Raw genomic sequence first — 20,764 nt, forward strand, 5'->3', positions numbered from 1 at the left:
CTGTTCCCTACCAATCCCAACTCCCGCTCCCCATATACTTATTTGCTAAGGGTCCCTCAAGCTTCCTTTGATGATTGTGTCACTCACCCCCTTGAGCTGTACCATGCTGGCATCCAAAATGTCATCTCCTGCACTTACTGAGGCTATAGCTATTGTGGTCTGTATTGCATGTGTTTCTCATTATACATGTCGCTGCTTGGATTTATTCCACAATCCCTGATGTTGGGGCTTTTTCAGGTTGTCAGACCTGCCTTCCGATTGTGCATGTTCAAGTAAGGATGTGGGGGAAACCATTGCTTTTCTTCTTGTAAAACGGTGCTGGTACTCACCATGAAGCTGTTACATTAAATGCCACACTTTAAACCAGTGCTTTTCTTCTAGAAAAAAAAGGTGCCAGCACTGTGTATCCTTGAGTGCTCGCAGAAAAAAGGCACGGGATGGGGACTCACCAGCCAACTTACTGGCCAATCTTTACTTCTGAACTTCCTCCTTCCTTCCTTAAATTAAAATGAAGTGGGTGGGGGTGGGGGTACACTTCCATGACTGGAAAGCGTGGGAAGGAAGGAAGGAAGGAATATTAGACAGGAAAAGGACCCCTGGCACATTCTAACAGGCCTCAAGTACAGGAGCAAAGCAAACAAAAATCATTTGGCACCCAGCATCTCAAAGGCTATTCCTGATGCCTACAACATTCCCACAACAACACCAAGCCACCCAGACCCCTGAAATTGCTTTGCAGGTATCAGGCACATTACAAAGAAAAGGAAATTTCCCTTTAACACCCTTAATGCAGCTCCAGCTCCATCATTCCAATGACCCAAGTAGCAGCGCTCTCGCTCTCTCTCTCTCTCTCTCTCTCTCTCTCTCTCTCTCTCTCCCCCTCCTTCTCCACTGACCATGTCCCTCATAAGGTCACACTAAGCCCACCAGAGAGTTCTGTGCAACCCAAAAACTTGCACCCAGTATTTTAGTTGGCCTAATAAAAAAAGATTGCCTTCTCACACTGTTTTGTTATAGTCAAGGTCAGATTTGGCTTGATCGGGGGTGGGTGGGAGTGGGACAACTGACAGCTCCAGTTTAAAAAAAAAGAAGCTTGCGTTTCTAAGATGGCAATATTTGATCATACATATTTGGTAATAAAAAATGTGACGTGAAAATACTGAAACAGTGCATGGATCAGTGTTCTTCTTTTTTAAAAAAAGATAGTGCCATCGGAATTCTTGCTGGGGAAGCTGAAGTTAAGCAGCAGGTACTAGAGTGGTGAGCTGCCAGCACCTCAAGTGCCCACCTGGCCATGCCCCTGTTTTGCATATGCCATGACAGTGGCGTCTGCAGCAGCCGCAATAAGACCTCAGAACCACATGCAGGCTGTCATATCTCTGCCTGCTCCTCCACACTGGCCGAGCTTAAGGCTTAAAATAAGATGAGGCCTGATATACTGCGGCTGTGTGGGCTGCTTGGGAGACAGGTGCATAATGTTCTGGGCAAAGTGGCCCTGAGCGCCTGCATCCTCAGCTGATTATGCCCACTGCCTCTAAAGGACAAGGCAACCTTATCTCACTCCACCGTGCCTGGGATGTGCTTATCCTGAATTAGCATGCAGCATTACCAGCGAGGAATCTGCTGACCCAGGCTCCCAGCAAGATCAGGCACACATCACTACAGGCTTAATTAAAGTTTTACTACTTATTAGAATGTTTTATTATTGTATTATGTTGAAGCGGCAGTGGGCTCCAACCTCATTAAGGGAAACAGAGTGGGAATTATTCAGGGGCTTTGCTTCCTTACTAAAAAAATAATAAAAAATAAATAAATAATCCTGCATGGCTCACCTCCAGGTTTGATTTAAGTGTGAGCTGATTAAAGTCTGCTTTCCTTTTGGTGGTGGTGGGATGAAAGCGCAGAAGGATCCTGTGTGTTATTTAATGAATACTTGCGCCTAAATGTAAAATTATTTTGTGTGAGGGTGACAGAACTGTATCTAGCCCTGCAGTAATTTACCAAGGAACAGCAGCAGAGGGGAAAAGTGTTTAAATCATTGGGAACTGGAACATAGCTCAGTTGGGGAACTTTAATCTCATTACACATCTTGATTTAATTAAATGTGGGGGAGGCTAGCTGAAGCTCTGCAAGTTTCTCATCGTTAGGAATTAATTGCAACAATTTTCTTACGTGAACTATTTGAGCAGGCCAAATATGCTTCCTATTGATGTTTTTCCAGAGGCACTTGATTACCATCAGATTTTGCACCAGAAGTGAACACTGGCCATTATTACACCAGGGAAAAAATGGAGTTAACGGGAGATGGATTGTGGCCTTGACCAACTCCCATTCATTTGAATGGGACTTTGAAGTTAGATTGTGCCTACAGCTGCCAAGTTACACGTTAATGACTGGGAAAGTTCTACTTCCAAACCAACCCTGCCATAAATCTCATATAAAAATGTTAAAATTAGCTTTAAAAACATCACAGTGACTTTTTTTAATAAAAAAGCACAGCATTATAAAGTTGATAGTCTTCATAAAAGTACAAAAATGTGAAATCTATTTGCTTCAACATAAGGAACATGATTCATGGGGTTGTCATTTTTTGTCCAAGTAAGGAGGGGAAAAACATTGAAGGGGGAGGGAGGATCTTTGAGAGGAAACGGTTGGTGTAAGTACTTGTCACATACAATAAAGCAAAAATCTCCCTTAAAGCACAATATATCCTACCACTTTTAATAACAAAGCTCATGACAGTGTTTCTCTTGGGTTTGGTATTCTTACTCAAAAAGACACACTTAGAAGGGGGGTGGGAGAACAGAATACAGTAATTGAACATTGTAATATGCAGGAGGGGACATTGGGGGGGGGGGCATTTTGCTTGTTTGTAAAAGCTCCTCTGAAAGGACGCCACAACATGCTACATTATCAAAAGAAAAACGAAGAAACCCAACATGCTCCAGTCTTCAAAGTTTGAAAACCACACACAAAAATCAGTCATCAAGTGTGGAACCACAGGTAAAACAAGCAGCCACTAAACATTACAAATGGAATGCTGAGCAACAAGTGTTTAAAAGTCAAGAGAGCTTGAGAAGTACCATACAACGAGGAAGGGGAGCAATGTTCAAATGACGGACGTAAACCTTTTGCTGGACTATGGTCTTCAGCAACAGCACTCACACAAAGCCCAGAGCTTTGCTTTGGGGCAGATAGACCTGCAGCAAAAATTAAGGACCCGGTGTTGGATGAGCAATGGCACAAAGACAATGCTGTGGCAAGAACAGCATAGCTGTCCCTGCTGGGGAAAACCCTCACTTTTTAGTCCCTGCTAAGAGCAAAACTGTACGCAGGGATGTTCTTGGGTTACTTTGCCCTTAGCTGCACAGTGGCTGCTAAGAGACTGGCAGCTCCATCCTTGTCAGCAGAGGGCCAAGTATCCTCAGAGCTGTGCTGTCTGAGAGAGAAGCAAGGGAGAGCAGGGTGTGCGTGTGAAGGGAAGGTTACCAAAAGCATTGCATTGCTGATGGCTATTACAGAGCTCACATCTGGGTCCTAGCATTAGAAAAGGAAAAGGTCACTGGTATATACACCCTAAGCACTTTGGCAGCAAAGCTCTGGGATCCGGGTTGAGGGCTGAGACATCAGAAGATTAGTCTGTGATGCTTAAGCAACCATGGAAAAAGCACCAAGAAAAATCTGGAGAAACTACTCCCAAGTAAATGTTTTTGGATTGGTGTTCCCAAGCACCCTAAGGAAAATAACCAAAGAAGCAACAACAAGACACTAATGGTATCAACAGGATCATGTTAGCAAGCCAGAACCCTGAGCAGACTCCCCTAGATTAGCAGTAGATGGAAAGACACAACAGCTGGTCCACAGAGGTCCTGGGTAAGTATGCTTTGAGTGCAATGCAGGTGAGACTAAGTCTCAGACTCCCCCCCCCCTTTCTCTGTATGTTGAGCATCGTTTTCATGGGGGATGTGCCATCATGCTTCACAAAAGAGTCACTCCCACATGACACTGAAGACGTCAGAGTGGAGCTTGCACCACACCACTTGTACAGCGTCTGCACCAGAGCCCTTTCTGAACCAGCCTTCTGTAGTCTAGAAAAGCTTTCTGGACACATAAAAAACATTATCAGCACAAACCCTTTCTAATGATCACAGTAATTAAAAGATAAAACACTTAACCCAGTGTACAATGATTCCACCCCGCCCCATGAACCGTTTCTGTAAACTCTTGGCATGAGCTGCTGCGGTCACAGCAAAGCTACGTAGTCTTTTTATGTCTAGCGAGCTTGTAAACATGGAACGTTTTGTTCTGAAATACTTTAGCAAAATACATTGTGTATGAAGGCAGGTCTCGTTTGATTTCCTCACAGAAGCGAGGATGTGGCGAATGTTTTAAATCAGGATCATTCTCCCCCGGACCATCCATGGTCTGTAACAGAAATTACAAGGTTGTTCAAACATCTTCTTGTTGCCACATTCTAAAACAATGAACTGCTCTCTTAATGCAATACAAAGGAAACACACTAATCTGTAGAAGCACCAGATGCCATTGTATAATCAGAGAAAAGCCCACAGCTGCCTACACACCATACACCTAAAAAGCACACACACCTCACAACCCAGCAAAGAATCCTGTAGTTTGTTACAAACTGCAGTTTGTTAAGGGCGCTGGGAATTGTGGCTGTGTGAGAGGCAAACTAGATTTCCCTAGATTCTTTGGAGGAAAAATGTGCTTTCAGTGTATGGCACGTTGTACTTTACTGCTGTATTTTACTTGATTCAATCCTATATTAATTCACATGGGCAATCCTAACTCCTGACCACAGATTACAGCACAATTCTAACTATGTCTACTCAGAAGTTAGTCCAGCAGAATTCAATGGGGTTTACTCACAGACAAGTGGGATTAGGATTGCAGCCTTCTTTATAAACTCCAAACAGAACATAAATGCTAGACTTCCCAGTGACATAATAGCCCTGCTGTCTGGTTCATAGTACATTTCACACTATGTTTGCTGTGTATTTAAGGCAAGACAGCCAATCAAGACACCATCCAGTTACTGTTGGTACAACTCCCATCATTCCTAACCATTTGCTAGGCTGTTTTGTGGCTGATGGGAGTTGGAGTCTAACAACATCTGGAGTGCATCGTGTTGACTACAAAGCCACAGGGTGTTACAGGGAGAGATGATCCTGTGCCAGAGTTCCTGCAAATACTGTAATGCAAACAGGAAGGCAGGCTCCAGTACTTACGTGGCCATTTGCTATGTCCAGAAGATCACGCAGCCGACAGCCCCTGCTGTGTCTTCTTTCAAAACAAATACTGTCCTCCAGGATCACAAAGTCAGTCCCAAAAGATCTGAGGATCCTGTGGACTTCTTCAGGAGATCTTTTTGCATACACCTGATAAACCTAGAAACAGTGTAATTTAATTAGAATTGTGATTTCCACCCCCATTTCTGCCATTTCTTTATTGCTCAAAGTTGGGGGAAAAAAGACAACTCAAGAGGAGAATAAGACAGAGATTTATGAAATAACATGGAGAAATTTGACAGTCCCCTACACCTGTCCCATAATACTAGAATTCAGGGTCATCCACTGAAACTGGATGGAGGTATATTTCAGAACACACGAAAGGAAGAACACACGCAACACAAAATTGAAGTATGAAATTCACTGTGCCAAGATATGGTAACAGTCACTGGCTTAGATGGCTTTAAAAGACGAATTTGTGAAGAAGTCTGTCAATTAGTCATGATGGAGCCCTCTGTATTCAGAGAAAGTATACCATGGAACACGACTTGATGAGAGGTAACAGCAGGAACTGGCTTGCAGCCTTGATGGCTGCTTGTGGACTTCCTGCGAGCATCCTGCTAATTATTGTGGGAAATAAGACACTGGGCAAGATGGATCTTTTGTCTGGCTTAGCATGGCTCTTTTGCATTGACTAAAATAGAGATATGGATAAGAAATGGGTAGAAGAAAAAGACCAAAGAATCTGAATGCACAACTTCTGAAATATAAAGGAAGGGAATACTCTCTATAAGACTGCTACCTAAGTTACCAGCAGTACCTTAAATCTGGCTCAGCATCAAGTTTGTGTTTGGGATGGGATGTCAAACTTAGCAGTCTAGCACCAGCTATGGCTTCCTGACCAGACCTAATGGCAGCACTGCATAGAACGCACTCAGTAATTAAGTCTTGAGGTTCTCAATACCAGATTATGTTAGGTCCAGTTGCTGTTGGTGTGTTGATTACAAGTTGGGCCTTATGTGACAATGGTGGATCAAAGAGAACCCCCAAACAGTGCATCTGTTCCCTCAGAAAACAGTTTTGGTAATACTGATTTCATTTTAATCACTACTGAGTGCCTTGCAATGTATGTTTGACTTGGGCCAGGTGTCGGTGGGAGATAAAGGAGCTTCCTTTAGCTACACCCATTAATAACTTTATGCCAAGTCTGACCAATGGCTCAGCTGTAAGGACCTGATGAGAAGGTCTCCCTTACCTGTTTTGTTCTTTCTCTCAGGCTCTTGTCCTCATAGTGGGGGTGATTTGTTAAAATCCTTCCTGTACACAGCTTGACGCCTGCTAAGAGCTGCATGCTTCCAGCAATCACTGACTTCTTGGGGGTGTTAGACCTGGGCAAATATTAACAACTTTACTATCATATTTGTATAACTGTATAGCTAAAGGTTAAACTGTATACTTCGTAATATAGGCAAGAGAAATTCCTATATTCTCACATCTGTTTGCAAAACAGCTACATTTGGTTGCAAGAATTTTGTTTTAAATTAATTAGTTCTTAGACAATTAATGTGATTTGTGTCTGTGTGTCTGTGTGCTGATCTAGTTAAAGAAAGTGAGACAAGGGATGTAAAACCCCCAGTCCTTTTCAAAAGGACCTGAACAGCTTTCTCAAGCAAGTGCCCCCGAGACTGATGGAAGGAATATCACTTTAGTGGGTTTTATCTGGCAACTCTCTTTGCAACTGAAGTGAAAGATGAAGAAGCAGTCAAGGACTGAGAGTTGGCAATTACATTCCCAAAGTTGCAGATTTTGTCCCCATTGGAGGCAGACTTAGGCCTTGTGGGGCTCTAGAGGGGGCCATCTCTACACACACACTTATATGCCCCTGCAACTCCCTCAAGCCCCATGTCTTTTGACCAGCCCTCATTTTGGGGTTTTAGGATAGGCTTAAGAATTAAGGCAACAGTCCATGCAGGTAAGAGTTAGGTCAACCATCCTAGTAAAAGCCCACTTCAGATTGCAGCCATGCAATTCAGAAGGTCAAAAGCATCTTGCTTATGAAAAGCTAGTTTGTAGGGATAAGGCCTTTAAAACACTCATCCTGAAGTAATACAATACCAGGCTGGCTGTACTGTAATCAAAAGTAACAGTAGAAATAAGATGCCCATGCTGTTATTGCAGATACCTGATTGAAGGTATACAATTTCACAAATAAAGAGAAGAGATCATTTCAAGAAAGCTGGAAAGCTGCCAACATGAACATATCTCTACACTTAACTATGTGTACCTGCCCAAGTTATTGCACATTATTTAAGCTCTCACTTAATTTTCCATTGAATTATCTGATGAAACTTTGAATATATTAAGAGACAACCATAAATGTTTGCTATAGCCCCAAAGGAGAAAACTTGTAGCAACGATGCAAGACATACCACAGAGCTGCTTTAAAACTTCTTACAAGGCCAAGTGAATCTCATATACAGACAGCAGAGTTAATATTTTTTAGCAAGCCATTTAAACTTTTGATGAAAAAAGAAAACTGTCAGTTTCTCTTTGACTTCTAAAGCCAGCTTCTTTTGAAAAATCTCTTTGCTCCGGTTTAATATTTTATAATTACATTTAAAATATTCAAAGTCACAAATACCATGAAGCGAGGTGGTCTCAGCATATGAATCGGCAGAGGAACTTAATGTGATGCGTGTGCGTAATCATCTCTCCTCATTAGCCCAAGTTGGGAGATGAATTCCAGACAGGTCTCAAGCTGAGACCTCAGCCATCTGAACTGGAAGAAACTCTGCCAAGGGCCAAAGCAGCACCGTTGAAAAGTCAGATTGAAAGAGGACCCTTAGGTCAACCCATGCACTTCCTATGTCTCTTGCAATATGAGAGATCTGGGACCTCATCCATGGTAAGTATTCTGGGACTTTAAAAAAAACCATTTAATTATTTAATTTATAATCTTTCCACCCTGCTTAAAGATCTCTTAATGCAAGAAATAATGAAACTGAATCACAAAACTAAGCATAATCAAATTAAATAGCCAGCAGCAATAAATAGCAAAAGATGGGCATTGTTCAAGGAAAACAGCAACAATTTGATGCCTAACAAGGTTAACAGTGATGAGATCAGACAGGGTCACCAGTGACTAGGCATCACCACTGAGAAGGCCTAACCTCTGAAGGCAGAGACACCCAGAGCAGGACCTTGGCTGATGACCTAAGCAATTAGGATCACCAAACAGCCAGTGTTTTACTGGTCCAAGCAGTAAAAGTCAATTCTATGTGGGAACCAGCACTTGGGAGCTGAAAACCCAGCTGACTTCTGACTCTGCCAGTCATCAACCACGACCCCTGTCAGGTTTTGCCTAGTTCTATCCAGAGCCGGGCACATTCTTCCTGACTTGTCAGATTCTGCCGTGGCTCCACTGGTGGCGATTTCACCAGCATTTTGAAAATGAGATGAGGTCTACAAATTCAACTGGGGTGCTTCAGCAGAAGGAAGAAAAGAGGAGTCAGGATTCACCTGTGCTTCTTCCCTTGGATCTCTTTAATGGTTATTTACTACAAATAAGTGGCAGAAACGTAGAGTAATTCTCCCAGGAAATGACCACAAGAGGGGGACAATTAGCCAGCATGGTCTTAGGCACATTGCAAAGAGGAACACCGAATTCCTCTGCTCTTATAGCCCAATGCAGCTGCTAAAAAGCTCAGCCTGAATCTTACACAGCTAATGTCTTCAAAGGCCCAAATGACACTTTTCCATTATGGAAAAACGAAGCAATTTTTACAAATGTCTGAACAAATGATGTATAAAATGAAAGGATAATTTGTTTTTATAGGTTTCTGCCAAGCTCCATAACCAGGCTGCCCAACCTGCAAACAATTTATTCTGCAAGAAATGTCACTAAATAATGACAAGGACTTACAGGTCAAACTGATTTACATTATGTAATTTAAATGTCATTCCAAGCGGACCTGATGGCATTTTGAACAAATAATCTCATTTATTTTTGAAGCTCTAAGCTTCAACAAGTTAATTACTGCTGAACTAATGGGGTAAACTGAGCACTATAATACAAAATGGGAACCTCTGCTTTATCTACACTTTTAAGAATTATAGGATTACTACAAAATAACTCATTTACAACAGAAAGCTTTAATGGGAATTACAGGGCTCCATGTACGATTTTGGAGGAAGGTGGGTGGAAAGAACCCTGCTTAAGATTCTAGGAAAATTCAAAGCAAAAAGTCATGCTTAAAGAGGAAGATTTATTTGATGGTCAAATCAGAAGAGATAAATAATGAACATTTTATGCACATTTTGAGCTCCTCCACTTTAGAGCTTAGTGCTGCAAATAATGTATCTACAAGACACTTCTAAATGCAATATTAGAAATGTCAGAACTTTGAGACTTCTAGAGAATTAGGATGGCCGCTGATGCAGCTTCAAGGAGTAAAGTAACAAAGAAAAGGAAGATACAGTGGTACCTCAGGTTACATACGCTTCAGGTTACAGACTCCGCTAACCCAGAAATAGTACCTCGGGTTAAGAACTTTGCTTCAGGATGAGAACAGAAATCGTGCTCTGGCGGCGCGGCGACAGCGGGAGGCCCCATTAGCTAAACGAACCTCCGGAACAAATTAAGTACTTAACCCAAGGTACCACTGTACCAGGAAGCACGTTTTAGAAAAGCCAATTTTTATGGGGGTTAGAGGTTTGACTGAGTGCTGCCCATTGCCACACACCCCTACTTTGTTCCTCATTTCAATAATAATAATAATAAGTTTTATTTATATCCTGCCCTCCCCAGCTGAAGCTGGGCTCAGGGCGGCTAACAACAATAAAATAATACAACATTCTAAAATCATTTCATTCTAAAATTAATTCAAATCAAATTGATGGCAACCATTGGGCTAGAGTTCTGTGAAGATTGCCAAAGGAGGGAGTCAGGCTGTGCCTTGGCCAAAGTCCTGGTGGAACAGCTCTGTCTTGCAGGCCCTGCGGAAAGATGTCAAGTCCCACAGCGCCCTAGTCTCTTGTGACAGAGCGTCCCACCAGATCGGAGCCACAGCCGAAAAAGCCCTGGCTCTAGTTGAGGCCAGCCTAACCTCTCTGTGGCCCGGGACCTCCAAGATGTTTTTGTTTGAAGACCGTAAGGTCCTCCGTGGGACATACCAGGAGAGGCGGTCCTGTAGGTACGAGAGTCCTAGGCCATATAGGGCTTTAAAGGTTAAAACCAGCACCTTAAACCTGCTCCTGTACTCCACTGGGAGCCAGTGCAGCTGGTATAGCACTGGGTGAATGTGCTCTCGCAGCAAGGACCCCGTAAGGAGTCTTGCCACGGCATTCTGCACCCGCTGGAGTTTCTGGGTCAGTCTCAAGGGCAGCCCCACGTAGAGCGAGTTACAATAATCCAGTCTGGAGGTGACCGTTGCGTGGACCACAGTGGCTAAGTCAGGGCGAGAGAGGTAAGGAGCCAACTGCTTAGCTTGGCGGAGATGAAAAAATGCCACCTTTGTTATAGCTGCAATCTGCGCCTCCATGGAAAGGTGTTGAAGATTACACCCAAACTCTTAACGGATGGTGCCGGCACTAATTGCGCCCCCGCAAGAGATGGGAGTTGCCCCCCCATCCCATATCGTCCCAACCCAGCCAAAGGACCTCTGTCTTCGAAGGATTTAACTTCAACCGGCTCCCACGTAACCATCCAGCCACAGCTTCCAAACATCTGATCAGTGTTTCTGGGACCGAGTCAGGATGGCCATCCATCAATTTCAGCACAACCTATCCATTTTAGTTCCATTAGCCCAAACGAAAGGATGCAGCATACACCTGCTTCTTCTGGTTGATGCTGAAGGCACCTTTGTGCTATATTTTCCTTTTTTTAAAAAGCAGCTGTTTTGTGCAAAACTGCTCTTGAACAAAACAGTTGTATTAAAAATAAAACTGTCCCCTCAGGAAGAACCAGCAGGTACAGAAGCCATTTGTTCCTTCATTGGACAAAATGATGCTTATTTCCAATTGCTGCACGCTGGGGGCACGTTTGCAGAACATAAATCAACCTTTTTTTTGTTGTTTTGTTTTTTAATATGAAGGTTTGGCAAGACTGCTCTTGCGCAAAACCTCTGTATAAAAACAACAATTAAAAAAAATGAACAGTAATCCACAGCCAAACATGAATTAGGAATGAAGGTACATTTGCAGATCATAAATCAATCTTTTAATTGTTTTATTTAAGTTTTTAATTCAGAGGTTTTGTGCAAGAGCAGTGTTGTGCAAAACCTCCATATTAGATTATACACACACACACACACAGAGAGAGAGAGAGAGAGAGAGAGAGAGAGAGAGAGAGAGAGAGAGAGAAAGAGAGGAACTGAAAGTTACAACATGAACTGGGAGGTAAAGGAGATAGGAATATGGAAGCAAGGTGGTAAAGGGCCCTTAGGCTCCAGTCCACTACAGTACAAGAATGGGAATAAAACAGCATGATGTACAGCATGCCACACAATTCACTGTACACTGAATAGTGTGCCCCCTTTCAGATAAACACCTTCTTAAGAAAGCCTGATGGTCCGTAATGATAAATTTGGCTTTCAAAACCTTTCTGAGGTAGAAAACTGCAAGCCATAACGAAACAAAAAAAGTTATCCTATGCAGTAAACCCTGAATGAGATGAAGTTCAGCTGAACTTTTAAAGGGGCCAAATGAATAATGACTGAATCATTTCTGACACTAGGAGCTTACAAGGCAAGAACGTATCAGTCCCAGTTTCAGGTGCAAGGCATAAATTGGTTGTCGACTGCTGTTAATGCAAAAGTAATTAACTTCTCCTTACGTGCATAACATTCGCTCTTTGACACAATAAATTCCAAGTAGCAAACAACAAAAAAAGTGTCTGTCATGATTTAAAAGGAAAAGAGGATAAGCAGCAGTTTAGTATTCTCTGCTCTGGGCTTGTGTGAAAAATTGCTCTCATTGCAACCAGTCAAATCCAGTTTGTGGCTGAAACCAAAGCCCCATGTATATTTTATGTATAAATCTATATATAAAACACTGCATATTGTACTCCAGAGACCAGGGCTATCAAACATTTAGCATCTCTTAATACAGAAGTGGTACTAAAGACCCCTGGCTGGTGAACATTAGTCATGAGAACATGTCAATATGGTAGCAAAAGGATGGAGATGACTTTGGTCTGCATTCACAATGGTGGTGAAGATTTATATTACCTATTTACTCATGAATAATTACACTGTCTGTTAACCCTACCCAAAAAAGAGGGAAAAAAGGTAAAAAAAGAAGCAGCAATGCAGTGCTGCAAGAGGCAAACATATTCCGCTAACTGACAAAGTCTTCCACCCCCGCAGCGCCACTTTTTATAGCGGAAACTACAGGTCGAGGATAAACGAAACAGGGGGCCCACAGGTCACATCAAGTCATGTCTTGTGGTCTCCAAATGCCTCTCTCTGGTGTCAGCTTGGGGGCCATTTCCAACATAGCAGTTGGGGTGGGGGAAGGACTGGACTCTCCAAGCCTAGGTGCAGGAGGGCTGAAGCTCCCCCCCCCCCCATTCTGATGCTCCATAATGGCATCAGCTCCAGGAAGCCTTGCTGGAATGGGTACAGCTCACCACCCCACCCTAGCTGAATAACATGTTAGGTACTTCCTCCCAGCACACAGTGAGAGGATTCCAGAGGCCTCATTTCAGAAAATGAGGACACATCACTTAAGCACCTGTGAAAATCCTCTGTAATATCTTTTCTTTGTACTAAAAGTGGTGCCTACCATGTTATTTAGTTGTGGAGGGCAAGAGATGAGTAGGGCTTGACCCATCTGGGAAGGTTCTTGAGACAGTTGCTACCATGCAGTGGAGTGTGTAGGTTCAAGCCTCCAAGAACCTTGCCTGGGAGATTCCAGCCGCCCATGATGATGAAGCTGGCCATCAACGTTCTAGCCAAAAACTGTAAGAAGTTGCTGCAGTCAAGAGGAATTGTGTAGAGATTGCAACAAAATCACTAACCACAGGCCAAAAGCTATGTTGCCTGCTTTCTGGAACTGGTTAATATAGGTCACTGATGGAACCAGAGAGCAGCAACACTAAGAACATCAGCTAACTCTAAAGAGCGTCTAATTTAAATAAAGTAAAAATCCTCTTACTTAATCCAGTTCATCAGCTCCACTGTGTCTGGGTCATAGAATTCCCTCAGCTCCGACAGCTCAGCCATCACACTAGGCCAGAACTAGAAGAAAAACCACACGGGAGGGGGGGGGGAGGGAGTACAGAGAATAATCCACATGTCAAATACTGGGATGGAGCTCAATTCTGTAGCAGTTAGAAATGGCTGCTTTTAGAGAATGAGTGGGAAAACCTGACTGATGTCCCAGTCATAGGAAGAAGCAGGTCTTTTGCTCTGCTCAGCAGCAGCTGCCTTGTGTTTTAAAACATTACAAATGGGAACGGTATGGACTAAAGCAGGCCTACACATAGAACAGTAAGCTGGGAGGCTGCAGCAAGATGTACTACAGGTGAAGATGATGTTCTGTTCATTGTGTCCAAAAAGAGATCTCACAAATCACCAGCCACTTGATGGAAAAGTGATTTTCCATGACAGCAAGTGACAGGACAATGCCCCTGCCCCCTAAAATGAACCAAATTTGAAACCTTCCCCCTCCTCCTCCACACTGGCTGCTTTGCTTACGGAAAGCATGGTGGCAAGAGGTCAATGGGGGATGTTTCACCCGCTTCCTTGCCTGTCGCTTTTCACCCCCAGAAGCCATGTTTCTCCCCATGGGGTTCCAGGTGTGTGTTTGCAAGGGCAGAATGTCAAATAGTGAAAAGGAGATGGTTGGAATGTGTGTTTGTATGGGAGCAGGGAAACAGGGAGCAGGGAAAGGGTTAAACAAACAGCCACAGTTGAAGTTGAACAAATAAATATTTCAAGCAATGTATCTGGACTTACAGCAACCACATGTCTCTAAAGAAGCTTTCATTAGCTTATTCGAGATTAGGTTATAATCTCCCCCCAAAACCACCACACGTTTGGGAGGAGGGAAGCTAATGCATATTTTGCTTGGCAAAAAATGTATCCACAGAAGATAGTTCAACCTAGTTACTGAAAACGAGATGCTACTTACAAAAAGTTTCAGGACATAGCTAACTGGAACTGCTTGTGCAAAAACTGGAAGGGATTCAGGGAGTGTAGAGAGAGGTTTTGATGATTTGAGCGGTCTTCTGCCTCTGCCTCCATGGGAAGGTGATGCAGAGGGGAACCCACAGGCAGGTGATAGAAAGGGCACCCAGTGCCCCAGGTTCTACGCACGTTGCTTTGATGTGCATAAAAAGATGACTGAGCTGGTCAGATTTGATCACCAGTTGGAAGGGGTCTGGGTAGGACTAAATTGAGGCATACCCTTCTGTCTCCCCCAGCAGAGCTGATTAAGGCTGTCAGAGCTGACAGCACTAGTTGGTCTGCTTGTTGAGAAGAGAGAGGGCAACCTTTGCACTCATCAGCCAGTATGAAGCCTGGTGCTGCATGACATAATCTTTAGAGATCTATGCATAAAAGTTGGTATCTGCCACCACTTGCTTTCAAGCGAGAGCTAAAAATAAAAAAAGACACATCTTGCAGCAGTTTCTATTTTTAAAAGTGTAGTGAAGTAAAACACCAATCAGTAAAGAGTACTACAGTGAATATTTGTTGCTTTAAAAATGGCTCATACGTAGCAAACAGAGTATATTTGCAATGAGCCTTTCAACTGAGTACAGTAGTACCTCAGGTTACATACGCTTCAGGTTACAGACTCCGCTAACCCAACTTTTATATATCATTTATATACCACTTTCCCACCAAAGCACACAAGGAGATTTACCATTTTAAAATACTAAAACTAATAAATGACATAAAATGTAAAGGTGGCCTGGAGTTAGGAAAGAGGGCAGTCTGACTGGAAAAGTTGTCTTTAGGGCAAAACCTTCACAAGGTGGCTTACAGCAATTAATAAATACAACATATCAAACTAAAACAGGAGAAACTGAAACAATGTCAAATAAGGATAAAAGGCTGAGTTTTTAAAAAGTGGTGCTTAAAAGCCACCAATGAGGTTCTAAATGAACCTTGTGTGGGAGGGAACTTGCAAAAATGTAGGTCCACCAATGAAAAGGCCCTATCCATGGTACCTGGCAATCTGATGGTTCTTCGCAGTAAGCCAGAGTGCAGGTCCTTGGGACCAGTCTCTGGGCCCAGGCAAAGCTAATAAAGGTGGCCCATTTTATGATGTCAACAGAATGTGGTTTTCAGTTTCACTTTTATGAAAGTGTAACTTGTAAATGCCAGATCTGCTCAAAGGAGGTAACAGGGTTTAACTGGACCAACTATACAGAATATATTATCACAGGTCTCCTTCCACAGGCGTAAAGAAAATGCCATTCAGCTAGAGAGTCAGGTTGGTTATGAATACTATTATTTTCACAGCTCTTTTTCAGGTTATGTCTTCATTGACAGAAATTATTGTATAAGGAAGTGTGACTTCATATATTTAAAAAAAATCTCAGCAAAGAAATCAGGGAGCTGACGGGTGGTTTGATTTCCTGATATATGAGATAAGTGGAAAATATTCCTAGTGTAACATAATTCACATAAATGATTTTCTCATGTACATAGGTAAGAACGTAAGAGTAGCCTGCTGGATCAGGCCAATGGTCCACCTAGTCCAGCATCCTGTTCTCACAGTGGCCAACCAGATGCCTGTGGGAAACTAGCCTGTACTTGACAGTGTGAAGGAAAGTTAATGTGAGCAGGGTGTGGTACACATGGAAATCTGGCAGCCGTCTCTGGTACAGCCATGATCAAGGAATCTACTTCTGTGCATACCATTGGTTGACTGTGACCTTTCTCCGCATGGCAGTATATATCTCATAGACAAATGTAACAGGGAGAAATGGCCCTTAGTGGCTAAGGAATATTCCTTATTTTCTAAAAGTAATTTTTCTTAAAAGAAAGATACAGACTAACAAAGAGCCCTACCTTGTAACAAAGATACAGTAATATGAGTACTGGTGTCAGATATCTAATCACAGATACCTAGGCAGAAAACAACAACAATTACATTTACTGAAATAAAACACCGTCAATGAATGATCAACAAATTTTGAAAACAAAGACAACAGGAGCTGCTTCACAAATTGCATTTTTAGGTCGAAGAGCCTCTTTGTGTTAGCAATTTCCGTCTCTAAAAGTAATTCCATTAAGAACTTTAACAAAATACTGTGTATTAATTTAGCTTCTGTGAAGCGCAAAATATTGTATTGGGCTATATGTGAAAAATTATATACTGTTGTCACTTTGATTTTTCATGAAAAGTGTTATTTTTAAAAAAATGCATTCCATAGCTTCTGCAACATCACCATCTAGTGGACTTAAATAGAATTCCTTTAATATGTTACACTCCCAAAATGCACCCTGGATTCCAGATTAAACCGTATATAAATCTAAATACTTTCCCTCCAGCGTACTGCAAATCTGTTTTAAGCGTGTGGTGGTTCACCTCAGGCTACCCCTGAAAGAACTGGATTTTTCACACATCAATGAAAACAAGCAAAGCAATAGCACAGAAAAGCTCTAACTAACCCTTTGTGGTGTGTAAAGATGGACAAATCTCAAGATCAGCCCCCACATGTCACTACTGCACAGACCAGAAGCAGCAAACACACATATGTGGGAAGTCCAAAGATATTTCATCCTGCAAGATGAAAAGAAAGAAAGAAAATGCAGTATGTGGAGGCAAGTTGAACAGTCATAGTATATAGATAATGTAATCTATAATAGCATACATACTAAAAAAAATCTTTATTTTACTTCCAGAATATTCAGTACCTTAAAGCACCTACAAAGATAATTTTTGTGAAAATCAGTTCTGGCAGCTCATCAAATAGAGCTGGAAGTAAAATCCCTCTGTATCCTAGTTTGAGTGCAGTTTCCATAGGGCAATTTTATTTCATAACTGGAACATATGTTATGGGGGAAAGTAAGGTAAACAGACCAAATAGGAATTTATAGTCTATTTTATATGCTACTTTATACTCCACATGTAATATCCAGTGCCCAATATGTATGACGTGTCAGATAGGATACCTCATTGTGCTCAAAGCCAGCAATCCAAAGAGAATGGTGTGCACTAAATTGTAAGCAACACCTGGTTTCAGCAGAGTTATGCACTTTTGCAGTTTATCCGCAGGTTTGTTGTTCACAGAGCCACTGAGTGAGAGGGAAACAAAAGAAAAGGAGCACGGCTACATTAGCAATACGTTATTTTAAAACAGGACATTTGTATGCAGTTCAAAGGAACCTCCTGGTTCCAGGGAAAATAAAACATTCTAAGGCAATACTAATAGATTTTTCATGCTTGCCGAGTGCTTTAAATATTCCCCTGTGCAAGATTTTCTGCTTTCAAGCTGGACTGGCAAACGGTGGAACATGAGTGAAATAAATATGAAAAACAAATAATTTTATTTGCACATCATAATACTACAAATGAAACATAAATGTTCAGGGAGGGGTGTGTGGAAACAGACGGTTGACAGCTAATACCAAATTTGCAGTTAGGAGTACTCCCCTGGTTTTACACAAAATACTGGTCTCAGCTGCTATTAGGAATTAGCAAATGTTGGGATAAAGCTGACAAAAGTTTCCCAGATGAGAATCCAGTTCTACAGAGCTACCTTCTCTACAATATCTATCTATCATCTATCTATCTATCTATCTATCTATCTATCATCTATCTATCTATCTATCTATCTATCTATCTATCTATCTATCTATCATCTCTCTATCTATCATCTATCTATCTATCTATCTATCTATCTATCTATCTATCTATCTATCTATCATCTAATCTATCATCTAATCTATCATCTATCTATCTATCTATCTATCTATCATCTATCTCTATCTATCATCTATCTATCTATCTATCTATCTATCTATCTATCTATCATCTATCTATCTATCTATCTATCTATCTATCTATCTATCTATCTATCTATCTATCTATCTATCTATCATCTATATCTATCTATCTATCTATCTATCTATCTATCTATCTATCTATCTATCTATCTATCTATCTATCTATCATCTATCTATCTATCTCTCTCTCTCTCTCTCTCTCTATCTATCATCTATCTATCTATCTATCTATCTATCTATCTATCTATCTACATTTACTTGGTCATTTTTACTTGGGTTCTAGTAGATTTTCCACTGCCCAAGTGAATCACTTTTGCAACAAAAGTCAAATGAATAAATCCACAGAAAATGACCAACAATTCTGCATACCATTGCAAAATATCCAAAAGTGGCCTATGAGGTTGGGAGCAAAAATGATCTATTTTTCCTGGTAATTAAAGTTGTTGTTTGCTGTGAGCATAAATTCCACCGAGAGCTGCTGCCAGTCAGGGGAGAGGCAACAACGAGTTTGATGGACCAATGGTCTAGCTCAGTACAGTGGTACCTCAGGATACATACACTTCAGGTTACAGACTCCGCTAACCCAGAAATAGTGCTTCAGGTTAAGAACTTTGCTTCAGGATGAGAACAGAAATCATGTTCTGGCGGCGCGGCAGCAGCAGGAGGCCCCATTTGGTAAAGTGGTGCTTCAGGTTAAGAACAGTTTCAGGTTAAGTACGGACCTCCAGAACGAATTAAGTACTTAACCCGAGGTACCACTGTATAAGGCTATGTTCTCTCTAACATGCAATGTTTCATTGGAAGGATGTGTGTGTGTGTGTGTGTGTGTGTGTGTGTGTGTGTGTGTGTAGGAATATTTTGTTATGTGATGGGCATCTGTTGGCTTAAGTAGTATAGCAAAGACACAAGTTTACTGCCTCACTGGAAACTAAGCCTTATTAACTCTACTTGAGCAACATTAAATTTGTTGTGGTTTCTGGACTGTGCTGACTACTGGCCTGAAATGCATCAGTAACCAAACCTTGCTACAGTGACATGCTTCAGCAAGTGAACTAGCCAATATACACATCATTTTAAAAACTGAGGCTGCCACTGCCAGAGTTATATATCTTAGGTTCAGAAAACCAATCCTCTCTTAGATAATTGGCTCAAATCTGAGGCAAGCATGCCCTGATGCTGAACTATGACTCTGTTCATGTCTTCCTCTTCTCATCAACAAGAAAGAAAAAAAGACCCCCTGCACTGAAAACATAATCCTGCAATATAGAAACAGACATACCTGAGATTTTGAAAAGCAACCACAGCAGATGTTATGGTCATCACCAAGAGCACAAATACATAGGCATAGAAAACTAAAGTGCCCGAAAGTCTTGTGAAAGTATTAAAAGGCAAGAGACCAAAAGCTTCCTCACACAGGTACAGGTTAGCATCAAAATCTCTAAAGAAAAGGAAGACAAGTCAACATTGCAAAGTTATTGGCATAATGTGTGCGTTTTTAAAAATCTAAGAAAATTAGTCCTAAAGATGCATGTTAGAAAGTGCTCAAGCAAGATCAGTAACCACAACTCAGAATTTACAAGCAAGAGCACATGCTGCCTTATTGCTATTTGTTGCATTTAAACTTGCCCTTCATTCAAACAAATCCCTGGGTTTTTTAAACAAAGCAATAAATGCAGATTAAACTACAGAAGTGGACGTAATGCCCCCCAAATTCTGAAACCCTGGTTTCAGTACCACCAAAAGTGAAATTGAACGAGTATTTTGTGCTGGAAGTCCAACAAAATAGAGGGTAACCAACCTTTAGGGATGGGGTATTCTATCGTTGGACAGCATCACAGAGAAAACCCTATTCTGTCTCACCATCCCTGCCAATGGGACAACCTGAAGAGCCTCCACTGCCGGTCTTACGGCACAGGTTGGCTATTAAAGGGAAACATACTCCAATAGAAACTTGGGTCCCTCCCATCCCAAAAAACTAGAGGAAAACAATTTTGTTTTGAACTCTGAACAATACCATACCTTGTTGCTCCAAATCCAAACTTTGCCTTCAGAAATTTAAATATATGCTCATCAGACTTCAGATTAAGAACTTTCTGTGAAGAGAGAAAAAAAAGCTATTACTTTCTTTTAGTTGTGAAGACAACTCTGCCTCATCATCACAACATTTCACAAGTGCCACTTTTTTTTAACTTTGATTTTTCTTAAAATTGTATTCCACAGCAGTGAGATCAGCTATAAGCCTCTGCTTGATCCCTGATAGAAAAAGGCAGCAGCAGAGACACATCTCCAGTCTTAATGTTGTAGTACCAGTGGGCCAGAGGTTCCCCACTGCTGGTTTAAACGTTGTTTGTTAGGTGGTTTAAATCTGTGATTGTTCCTGTGAGTTGAAATTTAAATAGCCCATCATCATATTAGATCAGGTGACTGACAGGTAGGTGTGCAGAGAGGGGGCAAGTTCGAGATTCATCCTCTGGCTGGATCCAGTATCCCACCCCTGGTTTAAACTGACTGAGGAAGGATGTGAAAAGAAGAAAGCAGAACATGGGCATGTAG

At 41.7% G+C, this 20,764-nt stretch overlaps 1 protein-coding gene across 4 annotated transcripts in view; it reads right to left on the bottom strand.

Annotated features, from left to right (window-relative positions):
* Nucleotides 1–1,089: 1,089 nt before the first annotated feature.
* DPY19L3 (dpy-19 like C-mannosyltransferase 3) overlaps nucleotides 1,090–20,764 on the bottom strand; it is a 38,654-nt gene continuing 18,979 nt past the window's right edge. For 3 of the 4 annotated variants that reach the window (XM_081924044.1, XM_081924043.1, XM_081924045.1), the window contains exons 11-19: nucleotides 20,231–20,304; nucleotides 19,491–19,649; nucleotides 17,378–17,500; nucleotides 16,874–16,985; nucleotides 16,271–16,327; nucleotides 13,404–13,486; nucleotides 6,505–6,637; nucleotides 5,250–5,408; nucleotides 1,090–4,425 (exon numbers count right to left, since the gene is read on the bottom strand). In XM_081924044.1, coding sequence (XP_081780170.1) covers nucleotides 4,255–4,425; nucleotides 5,250–5,408; nucleotides 6,505–6,637; nucleotides 13,404–13,486; nucleotides 16,271–16,327; nucleotides 16,874–16,985; nucleotides 17,378–17,500; nucleotides 19,491–19,649; nucleotides 20,231–20,304 — 1,071 coding nt within the window. In that variant the 3' untranslated portion in view covers nucleotides 1,090–4,254. The remainder of the gene's footprint in view (nucleotides 4,426–5,249; nucleotides 5,409–6,504; nucleotides 6,638–13,403; nucleotides 13,487–16,270; nucleotides 16,328–16,873; nucleotides 16,986–17,377; nucleotides 17,501–19,490; nucleotides 19,650–20,230; nucleotides 20,305–20,764) is intronic. The other variant, XM_081924046.1, reaches the window with a different exon arrangement.

Source organism: Podarcis melisellensis, assembly GCF_964234715.1.
Source record: "Podarcis melisellensis genome assembly, chromosome: 8".
Lineage (NCBI taxonomy): Eukaryota > Metazoa > Chordata > Lepidosauria > Squamata > Lacertidae > Podarcis > Podarcis melisellensis.